The 13,030-nt window shown below is 45.7% G+C and overlaps 1 protein-coding gene across 2 annotated transcripts in view; it reads left to right on the plus strand.

Moving 5' to 3' along the window:
• Positions 1-1,066: 1,066 nt before the first annotated feature.
• Positions 1,067-13,030, plus strand: part of PFD5 (prefoldin 5) — a 79,362-nt gene continuing 67,398 nt past the window's right edge. Inside the window, exon 1 of one of the 2 annotated variants that reach the window (XM_087699741.1) lies at positions 1,067-1,332. In XM_087699741.1, coding sequence (XP_087555867.1) covers positions 1,137-1,332 — 196 coding nt within the window. In that variant the 5' untranslated portion in view covers positions 1,067-1,136. The remainder of the gene's footprint in view (positions 1,333-13,030) is intronic. The other variant, XM_087699742.1, reaches the window with a different exon arrangement.

The following is a 13,030-nucleotide window of genomic DNA, read 5'->3' on the forward strand; positions in this document are numbered from 1 at the left end:
GTGCTTCAACAAATTAAGTAGCATCCTTTTAGCCTTATCTTGCAAATAATCAACACCCACCCCACCCTCTATTCTCTCCGCTATAAATACCTCCCATGCTATGGGGTGTCGACTTTGCTTGTCACCTAACCATTAGAAGAAACCCTTGAAAAGCCTCTCCACCTCTTTTCGTGTAGTAGTACTAAAGGCCAACATTCTTGCCAAGAATACAAGAGTTGAGACGAGCATCAAACTTAAGATGACAATGTTTCCATGTAGTAATACTAACGGCTAGCATTCCGGCCAAGAATACAAGAGTTGAAACCATCATCAAACTCAAGATTGCAATCTTGCTGCTAAGAGATGCTATCTCACTAGTCTAGCTTTGAAGCTTAGTCAGCTTATTGATGAACCAAATAAATATTTCTTTTAAAGAAACTCCTAATCCCAATGGGCAATTTATATATCTAAGGATTTCACCCTTCTTCAATACCTCAAACCCATAATTAGCTCTCCATATCCTAGATGGAGCAATTAGGTCTTCGTTAAACTGACCATCAAGCTAGAGACACTAGAGAATGTGTTGAAAACTCCTAGTAAGACTTCAAGATTCCTTTCATGCACTTTAACAATATGAGCATTATTGTCAACAAAAAATTGAGAGCCAAAGAACTCACCTTTGGGAAGTCACAAAGCTTACATGGTGCATTTTTGAATTAGCTAGTCTATTTTCCTAACGAGAAAAGTGTGTCACAATGGTAAAGAGAAATGGAGCAAGGGACCATCCTTGCCAAATCGATCTCTTGAGTGGGAAGGGATCGGAGAAGATTCCATGAATGAATATGGCAGCAAGCGTATTAAAGAACAAAGTAGATATCATCCCAATAAAGAGGGCTATTTGGGTATTTTTGCAATTCCTAAAATTAGAGGGGTATTTTTTTCAGGGAACCACTCACATTTTGGAGAACTACCTTTTAGGAAACTGATTGCATTTCTGTAGAGATGTTGTAGCTTGTAAATATATAATTCCTTTCGCATTAAACGTTTTTTACTTGGGTGAAAAATTTAACTTTTTTGAAATGTTAACCGGTGAGAGAGTGTCGTCACTCGTGTCTCTCAAAGCGTAGCTCGGTAGAATCTTGAGAGAGAGAGAGAGAATGGCGTCCTCAGAGCAGGCCAAGGGGGTGATGGAACAGGTAGAGAAACTGAGCCTGGAGCAGATACGCCAAGTGAAAGAGCAGGTGGACTCCGAGGTCACCTTGCTGCAGGACAGCATCACCAATATCAGAACAGCTGCCGCTCGCTTCGAGGCTGCCTCCAAGGCTGTCAACAACCTCTCTGCTCATCCCGCAGGTTCGTCTTCGTCTCCCTTATCAAGATCACCCGAGCCAAGGTTTTGCTCTTCTTGTTTCAGCACTGCATCAATATAATATAGGCATGTCTCTCATTGCATGGCTATGTACAGTCCTATTATGTCAGGAAAAATTCAACATTTCAAGGCCTTAGCAAGATTGCCACAATGTTCTTGCGTGAGAGGGAGCAAATGACCAACATTAGAACATGCACTGACCATGTAACCTCCTCTCTGTGGGAATGACGAGTCTAGGGTCCATGATCTCAATTCAAATGTGCATACTAATTATTTGGTAAAGCCCTTGGACTTGTACAAAAGGATGTAGCAGCCTCACAAAGACTCTAGTAGGCAAGGAAGGCGAATCATCGTATACTTCATTTGAGCAATCTAGATTTCAAAGTGGTAACCTTTGAAGAGTTATTACATCGCTGTGCTTGAAAACTTGCAAATCTTAGGCAAGAAGACTCCATGTTTGTTTAGCTACTCCCTTTGGGCCACAATTCTGACTTGACACTTGCCTCACATTGCAAGTGGCAAGTATGTTGCCATAATTCTTAACCATACTCCTGCCCATGTCATACTGAAACTTCCAGCCAGCAAAACTAAGCTATAATCCATACACATGATCGTAATCCTGTGTAATGCATCTCATGCAAAGTATGCATCAGCTGCAAATCATAAATAACTAATGCAAATGTATAGTTGCAGAGCTTGTGAAAATAAATCCATCTGGTATTCCATGTTTCAGTCTTGGAGCCATGTCATACATCGAGTATCCTTGAAAAAATACCAAAGCCATCGCCTCCAATCATAATTGAAGATCACCAAGAATACAAAGTAGACAAAATCTTGGATTCGAGAATTTCAAGAGGCAGAGTTCCAACATCTTGTCCATTGGAAGGGCTATGATGCAAGTAAATAAACATGGGAACCAACTTCACATCGCCGAAGAGCTCTTGTTAAGGTTCGCGAATTTCATCTTCAACACCCAACCAAGCCAAGGCCTATTCAAAAGCACACCACTGTCCCTTGTGAAACTCGATGCTAGAAGGAAGGGTAATATACCAAATGCTAAAGCAAGGATTGGTTTGTATATAAGTTGGTATAGCCTCTAGTTCCATGAAGTTTCTAGAAGATTTCAAAACATTCTAGAATATTCTAGAAGATGTCTGTATCATCACTTATGTCATCATTAATGTTAGCATGCCATGTGTCAGCATATCATGCCATGTGTCGATGTGCATGTCATGCCATGTGGCATCCTCTTGTAACGACATGTGTTCTCCTTAACCTCCCTAGGCTATAGTATAAATAGGGGTCATGGGTTACAAACCCTTTAGTCTTGCCAACATTAGTTGTGAGGCTTTTGTGAGGTAAGTCGTCTTCCAGTTCTTGTCTTGTCTTGTAATCAAGTCACACGTGAAGAGATGGAGGAGGAGGAGAAGGAGATGTATGAGGATGAGAAGGTGTGGGTACACATAAGGAGGGTGTGAAAAAACCACAAGCTAAAAAGACAACTAGGCCGTACATTCTTTTTTTAAACGAAACCCCTAAAAAAAATTTGTTTCATGGAAAAAACCTGTGTCATGACCTTGTTTTGTGAAACAAAATAAAATGTTTTGTGTGTTTTGTGGTTTCACATTTCTCAAGGTGAAATGGATGTTTTGATTTCTATGTCTAATACTCAAGGGGGAGATAGCGATTCCACTTCTCTAGTGATGGACAACGCGTATAAATAGTGAATCTCTCATGTACTTTTCTTGCATCCAAGATATCATACATTTATAATATTTTTGCCATGGGGATTACTATTTAGAATACTAGTCATTGTGATTTGATATGTGGATACGTATAATCCAGTTTTTGGGAGGGGTGAGAAGAATGTAGATCACGCTGAAGAAGCCAAATTTGATATTCAATTTTTTATGATGGATGTTATATGTGAAGCTTATTTGCATTTCTCTTATATTTCTCTTGAGTTTGTTTGATCTATGCTTGCAACTCTTTATGAATATCAAAGAGGCGTTGAGCTAAGTTTGTAGCAATTGGATTCTTCTCTTGTGATCTTACATGATTGCATATCCTTGGTTGTTGATAATAAGTAGCAAAGAATGGTGTGAATTGAGTGGAGGCATGGAAGGAATTATTGTATGTAAACTTAGCAAGGGGTAATAGATTTGTCCAATTGTCTCAATGGTAGTTGATTGTGCATCTAAGGGTTTGCTCCAAGACTTGATTCACTCATTTTTTTTTTCCATCACTTTGTGGGTGATTGGCTGAAGAAAGATTTACTTGTACTCTTAGAAGTTTAAAGTGGCTTCTCCAAAATCCGGATATAAATTGGGGCCACGATCATAGCCAATATCATCAGGTAACCCTTGGTACCAATACACTTGTTCTAGGAAGAGCCTTGCTGTCCCTTTTCCATTGATACTCTTGGTTGTTGGAAAAAAGTGTGTCATTTTATGAATCGATCAACCACCACCTTTCCACATTTGTGGCCACAAAAAATTCCTTGAGACCAACTCGATTGTCTTGTTAACCCCAAAATGCCCTGTTGATGGGAGATCGTCTCTTTTTGAGTATATCCACTTGCAAAGGATTAGGAGGAACATAGAGGAATCCTTTATAATAGAGTAGCCCATCAATGTCTTGGAAATTCTTTTGAGTTTATTCTTGGCCTTGATGTAATTGCCTCTTTATGTCCTTGGTGAATGAGTCTTTTGTAATTTCCTTCTTGACCTTTGATAAGATCCCAAAGTCTTTTGGGGCTTTGTTGATAACTGCCCTTAACTTTAGTTGCTCAGGTTTCAAGAATACTGAATTTCTATTGGTTATGGGCTTCATCGCCTTCTTTTGGTGCCTAGTAGGATTTTCAGATAAGGCATCTAGCTTCCCTTGTTGGTGGTCACGTCTATAGGTAATGATGAAGTCAAATTTGGATAGGAAACCACTTCATCTTGCTTGGCGACAATTCAAGACACGAGAAGTCATAAAATATTTAAGATTCTTGTGGTCTGTATAGATAGTGATCTTATGAGGGGTGCCTTCAAGTAGGTGTCGCTAGGTCTTCAAGGAGTTCACAATAGCTAGAAGTTCTCCATCATGAATTTCATAGTTGATTTTTGCAACAGAGAATATTCTCAAGTGGAAAGCTATTGGATGAACTTGATTGTTATCACCGATCTAGGATAGAACAGCTCCAAGTGCAAAATTTGGGGCATTTGTCACCATGATAAAGGGCTTCAATGGATTTGCATGGATGAGAATGGACGATGAGGTAAAGGCTTGATTTAATATTTGAAAAGCTTGTTCAACCTTTTGATTCCATATAAACTTTCCCTTTCTAGTTAGGTTGGTTAGAAGGACAGGAATATTAAAGTAATTCTTGATAAAGATTCGATAAAAAGTTGCAAATCCCAAAAAGCTTTGAATATGTCACCTAAATGAAGGAGTCTCCCATTCAAGAATGGTTTGTATCTTCTTAGGGTTCATAGAAATTCCCTTCTCAGAAATGGCGTACCCCAAAAACTCAACTTCAGTTTGATGAAATAAACACTTTTTTAGCTTTGCTTATAAGCCTACTTCTTGCAATTTATTTAAGACGATTTTGATATGATGCTTGTGCTCCTCTTGATTCTTGGAAAATATCAAGATATCATCTAAATAGATCATGATAAAGTCGTTCATTAGATGTTGGAAAACTACTAGAGTATTCGTGAGGCCAAATGGCATGATAACATATTTAAAATGCCCTTACCTTGTGCAAAAAGCTGTTTTCTATTCATCACCTTTCTTTATTTTGACAAGATTGTAAGCACCATGAAGATCTATCTTGGTGGAGACTATGGCTTTCCAAATTGTTCAAGGAGTTTTAGAATTGAGGGAAGAGGGTGGCGATTCTTGATAGTAATCTTATTGAGCTCTCTATAATCCACACACATATGGAGGGATCCATCTTTTTTCTTGACAAATAGAATTGGAGCATCCGCTGGGGACTTTGAATGATGTATGAAACCCTTGGCAAGATTCTCATTGTTAGTAGGATTGTTAGCTCATGTGTGAGTCTGTGCATGCCAATTGGGCTAGGCACGCTAGTCATTATTTAGTCATTATTTTAGTGATTTTTGTGTGGCATTTTATGCCAGTTAGCCAGCATTAAATGCTGGCTGACAAGCTGCCATATTTGGCATATTTTGGGTCTATTTATTCTATGGCTCCTCCTTCTCCCATTTAGTCACATCATCATTCTTCAGGTGGTCTTTTTTTTTTGCAAGTAAAATGTGGCTGATTATATCACTAAAAAAAACTGATTACAACGGAGCGCTCATGCTCAACAGACTAGCTGGAGCTGATGCAAAGTCATCATGTATACAAGCTTTTCAAGGTGGTTTGGGGGGGATAGGGGCAAGAAGCCATGGAGAGGGGGTGTATCGCCATATGGGGCTACCTGCCTGCATCACGAAGAACAGGTCCTGACCGCCCCAAGTGCGCATGAACTGACAACGGAGCTCCTGACGAGCCCTGCACTCGCCCTGCACCTGATCCCATCGGCCGCTGAGAGAGTGGATGATGGAGGTCCAGAGCTCTGCTAAGGTCGCCTATACTGAAAGTCTCTCTCTGCCAAAAGCCTCCTGACACCACGATCTGGGGGGGGTGATTTGGGCTGATGTGAAGATCCATCTCAGGGACGGCCTCCACTGTCCGCCAAGTCTCGGTCTATAATCTTGAAGACCCTCCTGCAATAAGACATTCCAGGTCAGCCCGCCTGGTGTGAGGCCGCGGACAACTAGCTTGCCTAAGAGGGCCATACTTTGATACTCTAGGTCTATGATCCCAAGCCCTCCCTCTGATCGATGCTGTATGATGGTCGCCCACGCCTCCTTGGCCCTACAATCCTTGGAGCCATCTGACCTTGACCAAAGGAAATTCCGCACAAGAACGCGAAGCTATACTACGCAGGATGAGGAGAAACACCAACAGGAGGCGATGTACCAGGCCGTTGCTAGGAGGACCTGGTTGACTACCAGGGCTCGACCGACTAGTGAGAGGCGAGCCGTGCTTCAGTAGGTGAGCTTCCTCCGAATAGAATCAAGGACAGGAAGAAATTGCTGGGCAGGAGTGATGTTGAGTCCCACCTGGAACCGTAGGTACCGGACGGTCTGCCCTCTGCTCACCCATCTAAATCCCAGGTGGACACTCCACTCCGTGCTAGAGTCCAGGTTTGCGAGGAAACCAACCGACTTTCGCTAGTTGATATTCGCTCCAGCTGCAGAACAGAACATGCCAAGAGCCAGCCTCACTCTCTCCAGCATCAACTCATCGTCCTCTATGTAGAGTGCTGTGTCATCTGCATACTTTGAGTCTAACAACTCAGTCTCCTCTCTCAGTGGAAGTCGGAGGCCGTGTAATCCGCTCACACGTGACTTGAGGAAGTGAGACATCGTCTTTGCAAAGAGTAGAAACAGGTATGGGGCTAAGGGGCAGCCCTGTCGGACCGATCTCTCCATCCGAAACTCCTCTCGCCTTCCACCTTTGAGAACCCTGCTGGTGGCCGATCTGTAAAGTGCGGAGACCCCGCAAATCCAAACCTGGGGGAAACCCAATCTCACCATGGTGCCCTCTAGGAAATCCCAGTCCACCCTGTCTGCACCGCTATCCTCTAGATGAGGTTGTCTCCTGTTGGAAAAGGTGCTTGTAGTAGTCGGTGGCAATCTCCATCACCTTGTTTGGGCTAGAACGAGTCCTCCCATACTGATCCTGAAGGTTGCGTATCTGCTCTCCTGCGGTGCGAGGTTGGTGCATCTAGAAGAACTCCTTGCACATTGTGTCCCCCTTCTGCGCCCAAAAGGCTGCTGAGGTGCAGAAAGAGAACTCCGAACGCTTGTCCTCTAGGCCAACAATGGCTACTTGCGCACGCACCTCCTGTGCGTGGAGGGTGAGATCCCTTGGTGCCTCCTGTAATAATTTGTGCGTGGCTGCGAGGTCCCGCTAGAGTGCTCTCTCCTCCTCCCAGCTATGTTGCATGGTTTGTATGGCTGCCGCTTGGCAGATTCTGCTTGACTCGGCTAGGACCTCTGCAACCTTCTTTGCCATCTGGCCCCTCCTGCCCCACTCCTTGGTCCAAATCTGCTCTATCTATCTTGTCACCTCCTCCCTTCTATAGATCGAGTCAGGGATCCGACAGGATCGTGTGTCTAGGGTAGACGTTGGGGGATCAGGTGTCAGGAGAACCAAGTAATGATCGGATAGCATGGTGCCCACCAACTGCTCAATCTGGCCTCAATGAGAGCCTCCCCACTCTCTCCATATAAAACTTGTTCAACCGTTCTAGTAGGAGTCGGCCTAGCTACTTGTATCCCCAAGAGAATTCCACCGACCTCTCCCTCCTGTGAAAGGCAGGGTCTCTCCAAGCATCGCGCCGACTGCCAGTAGAAAAGCCTCCTATGCCTCTTGCTCCTCCACCGCCATGCCCTGGTAGTTTCTGCCTCTGCCTTGCTGGTCCTCCAGAGCCTCCAGGTTGTTGAAGTCTCCTTGAAACGTGCCTGCTCCTCAAATCGCGGGACACGTCTTAGCAGTCCATCGAGAGATATATCTAGAAGACACCGCCGGCACTCCCAAGGAATGACACGGGGTTTGCCAACTAGGGTCTCTCGAGTCTGCCCCGCAACGGAACTTATCCGGCTGTTCCCACTAGGATCGACCTGAGTCTGGGTTCCTAGTCAACATTGTCTAAGGTCATAGACCCGACCTTTTCCTAACATTCCTGTTAACATCTCCTTTGAGGAAAGCTCTTGGCTAATCGAGACCACCCTTCCGTAGGATAGACCCATTGGTCACATCCACCACGCTTCCCTCGAGGGTTGTTTTAGTTATCTAATTGCCTACCATGTTATTCTTGAGACATAAATGCAGCTTCCTTAATTAACCCGTTAGTCACAGGTTTCTTTACGTAATTAAGGCCGCAGACACGAAGGCGAGATAAAACACTTCCTTAACTTATCTTCGGATTAATGTGTGTCTCTTGCCCATACAGGAGAATTAAGTGCTCCTTTCTGCCTCCGCAAAAAAATCCTTCCGTCTTACGGCAATAAAACCCGAAGGTTTATCCTTCCAAGATTCCGCCTTATAACTAGTATCAAGACCTCGAGATCCCATCTTGAGTCACGTAGAACACTTTGTGTAGGGCCCGGAGGCATTGGGATTTACGGCTAGAGCCCCCATTGGCACCCAAGCATCCTCCTATGCCAAGTGATTTCCACGGAGAGACCTCTCGCAGTGGGTTTGGTCCATATTCCCGGCGCGGATTCATAACCCCCTTGGTTAGGGTTTGGCGGCTCGCGGGGGGTAGCTAGCGCCATCCTTCCTTAATTATCCCTTTAGGAAATCAACCATAGCTGAAGCAACCAGTATAGTAACAATTGCTAGGGAAAACATCCCTTTCGTTTCCATGGCAATCAGTCATCTCAGACCCGGCCATGAAATCATCAAACATTCCCCACTTGGGTTAACATCCAAAACCACATTAACAAACAATTGAATGCACAACCTCTTGCTTCAAGGCATCGCAATCCCATTGCATGCACAATCAAAATTTTAACTGGATGTATCAAAACACTTGCTTAAGGGATTTTCAACCTTTTCAAACCGCCAAGCATAACTTGGGTCAACAATCCATTTAGGGTTAGGTCACCAGCTTCAACTAAGCTAGGAGCGTATCCATTTGCGATAGTCCATAGCAAGATCGATAAAACAATTCGCAGGCAATTATACTTATTCCTAATGCCCCGGATCACATGTGACTTGCGTCTATGAAGTTTAGGGTTTTGTCTAACGATGCAAGTGTATCTCATGAATAGAAATTAACATTTCATGTGTTCCTTTTAACCATGATTGCGAAACGTCAATTCCAAACGACTATTCATGCACTGAACTGGTTAAAAAGCTATCATTTCATGTGAGATAAGGCGATAACCTTATCATTTTATGTGAATTTCAAACTCTTCCGTTCGCGCATGCAACTTAGTTCTTAGAGTAAACAAAACCCTAAGACTCGTTCTTGTTCCATGCACAAACCATTTCATCTCTTCCACGAGTAATATTACTGAATTAATTTTAAGGCTTAGAACCTGGGCTTGATTTGTGTGTGCTGTGTTGGTCGTTCCGCTCGCCCCTCCCGCATTACCGGTGGCTTGGGCGCCTACCCTTCCTGCTACTTTTTTCTTGGGAGCTGTGACGGGTTTCGGGTTGACAGGTTTGGTAGAAAAGACCGTTGGATGGGGGTCCTTCGCCGAGAGGGTGGTTTGGGGCGTGGCTCCTTGTAGTTACCAACTCCCACTTCTTTCTTTCTCCCTCTCTTTCTTCTTCTTCTTTTCACTTAATCTCCCTCTCTTCTTCTCCACTTATTCTCCTACTCTCTCCCTCCTTCTCTCTCTCTCTCTCTCTCTCTCTCTCTCTCTCTTTCCTTCACTTATTCTCCTACTCTCTCTCTCTCCCTCTCTTCTTCTCCTTCTTCCACTTCTTTTCCCCTTTTGTTCCTTCCCTCTCTCTCTTCCTCTTCTCTTCTTTTCTCCTTCTACTCTTCTTCTTCTTCTTCCTCTACTACTTCTTTCCACTCTCTCCCTCTCCCTCTTCCTTTTCTTCTTCTTCTTCTTCTACTTTTCTCCCTCTACTTCCTCTTCCTCTACCTCTCTTCTCTTCCTTCTCTTCTTCTACTTCGCAAGCAGGAGGGGTCGTTTGATGACATGGCAGCCTTTGGAGAAGTCGTCTGCAGCAAACGCAAGAAGAATGGCCACCTGGAGGGGCCGCCTGGGCAGTTGGAGATGAGGGGACAGCAGCAGAAGAGGGGTGAGGTATCTCTCCACAAGGTTAGGTCCTCCGTGCTCTCAGTCAGGCTCTGATACCATGTGAGTTACCTCCTCCGTCAAAACAAGTGATAGACACGTCATAGCTCCTAAAGTCCTCGTCTGACTCAGATTGAGGCTCACAGGCAGGAGATGACAAGGCATGACAAACATGACTGCTAACACCCCCTCTCAGATCCTGGATGTGGCTGAAGGCCAAGGGAGAAACGGATCCTGGGGTGGCAAGAGGAATGCCAAGGTCAATGAAGTCCGTTGATGTAGACTGCTGCTGAAGAAACTCCTCACGATCCTGGGAATCCCCCTCTAAAACACTAGGGGCCAGGGAATCCACAGCCGCATCACCGAGATCGTCCCCCTCTGAAAGGGATGGGGGGTACGAGGGAACCACCGGAGGAGAGGGTGGGCGATGGGAAGGAACCTGTGGAATAGAAGGTGCACAAGCGGGAATGGGTGTAGCAATAGACTGCCTCGGAGGACCTTGCATCAAAGAAGGGGAATGGAGCCTGTAAAGCCCGCTCTCCTGCCAACCTGTAGATAAGACAGCTCCTGTAAAAGAATCCTCAATAACAACGGCATGCTCGGTGAAGATCACTCGTGTGCCAAGCCTCGTAAGACCATAAATTGAGAGGAGGGGAAGGCCCAAATCCGGAACATGTAGGGCCTGTGAAAAGGAGCTCGAAGGTCGGTCGGTAAACAAAGGCAATGTACCAACACCACTAATAGGCACCGATAAAATGTCACCAATAGTGACTGAACCCTCTGATGGACGGAGATCCTGTAACAAATCACCTCGGGGAGTCATATGACTCGAAGCACCACTGTCCACTAACCAAGGCTGCGTAGAAGACACTGCAGCCACGGAAGAAGGATCCTCCTCCAAAGCATGGATATGAAGGAACACTGACTCATGGGTAACAATTGGTGTAGAGGTAGAAGAAGGCTCCGATGTAGATCCACCCTTCGCTCCCGGACGAAGGTGAGGGTACTTCTTCCAGCATTTCTCCTCGGGATGTGTCCCTTCCCCACAGTGTGGGCACTTCGGTCTCTCTGAATGTGAGTCAAAGCCTGAAGAACTGTCCTTCTTCGTAGCCTTTGACTTCTTCTTCTTCTTTTGTCCTCCCGAACCTGCAACAAAGGCTCTAGTGGAGTCGGATCCACTAGCACTGACCTCTCTGAGTCGCTCGTCATGCTCCAAGACAATCGGGGATAGCTCCTCCCATAGAAGCTTCTCACGGGTCCTCGATGTAAGAAGGCTGGTGTAGAAGACATCAAATCGAGGCGATGGTAGCTGAGTCAAAAGAATCATAGCCATGTCTTCAGAAGATATCGTCCGACCGAGGGATGCAAGCTCATCCCTCATATCCTGTAATCTGTTGATGTGGTCCTTCATGGAAGGACTATCATCAATAGCGAGCATCCGCAACTTCTTTTCAAGAGATATCCGGTGGGCAAACGTCTTCTGTTGATAGAGAGACGCGAGCTTTCTCCGCATGTCTGCTGCAGTCTTCAACCTGTGAACATGAACAAGGACAGAATCCTGCAAACTCAGAAAGAGGAAAGATCTGGCTCTAGAATTGAGCCGATCCCATAAGGCTGCACGATCCATAGATGTTCCATCTGCGGGATCCACCTGAGGCCGGGGAATAGGAACAGAAACAAGCTCCCAAAGATCGAAGGAGTCCAAGATACACTCCACCTTGCAGGACCATAAAGAAAAGTTGGAGCCATCCAACCGGTCCTCTTTGGGCAGCTGAGGAAGTACGGGTACCTGTATAGGGGGTACCAAAGGCTGCATCTTCGGCCCACTAGAAGGGGCTCGCCGAGATACATGAATAGAAGGGGGACGGGAAAGAGGAATAGACTCCGGACGACGGTCCCCGTGATAGAAATCACGCCTCCGTTCAGATGAGTGTCGAGACAAAAGCTCGTCATCTGAGTCATCAAAGCCCGTAAACTGATGAGAAAACATCTGCGATATCTGCAAACACCAAAACACAACAAGGGAAGGTTGCCGGTGCCGAAACACAAACACCAGAAGCTCTTGAGCTCGCCGCCTTGCACAGAACGCAAGGATGATGTCAAACGCAAATGCTAACGATGCAGTCACCACAGAAAAACAGCCTCCTGCCTCAAAACGCGAGTAAGGAAGACGTCGCCCAGCTGTTGGGGAGGCCGCCTGGCTGAAAACGCAAGCAGGAAGAGGTCGTTGATGACGTCGCAGCCACTGGAGAAGGCGCCAGCAGCAAACGCAAATATTTGGGACCTCCTAGAAGGGCTGCCTTGGCTGTTGGGGATGACACCAGCAGCAAACGCAAAGATGTGACACCAAAACAGGCCGCCTTGATCAAGAAGATGGTGCAGAAGGTGACGTCTCAGCTGTTGGAGACGTCTTGACCAGCAAACGCAAAGTTGTGGGTGTTCTCCTGCGTAAATCTCAGCTCCATGTACTCTCCTTCGGCTCTGATACCGTGTGAGAGTGCGCAACGGAAGAAGAACACGAACACAGAGGAGAGGAGAGAGAAAGCAGGGAATGAAGGAAGAAAGTCTGCACTGACTGAGATGAATGCTGAATACACTGAAATGGACAGAGCAGTCCCTGCATGCAGCCCGAAGCGTCAGTGAGGGCACCAGAACAGACTGGAAGCAATGGCAGCACCAATGCCGGAGACGGAGACGACGGAGACAGTGCTGAACCTGCAAAGTACAATGCTGGAATGACTGGGGGGGCAGCTATATATAGCCCCCAGGCCACTAAACTGGCCGACTTGCCAAATCTGGCCGACCAGCCAGATCTGGCCGACTTTGGCCAGATCTGGCCGACCTGCCCAGGAAA

The sequence above is a fragment of the Lygodium microphyllum genome, chromosome 19, assembly GCF_053477565.2.
Source record: "Lygodium microphyllum isolate KBCC chromosome 19, Lygodium_microphyllum_v1.1.10, whole genome shotgun sequence".
Taxonomy (NCBI): Eukaryota; Viridiplantae; Streptophyta; class Polypodiopsida; order Schizaeales; family Lygodiaceae; genus Lygodium; species Lygodium microphyllum.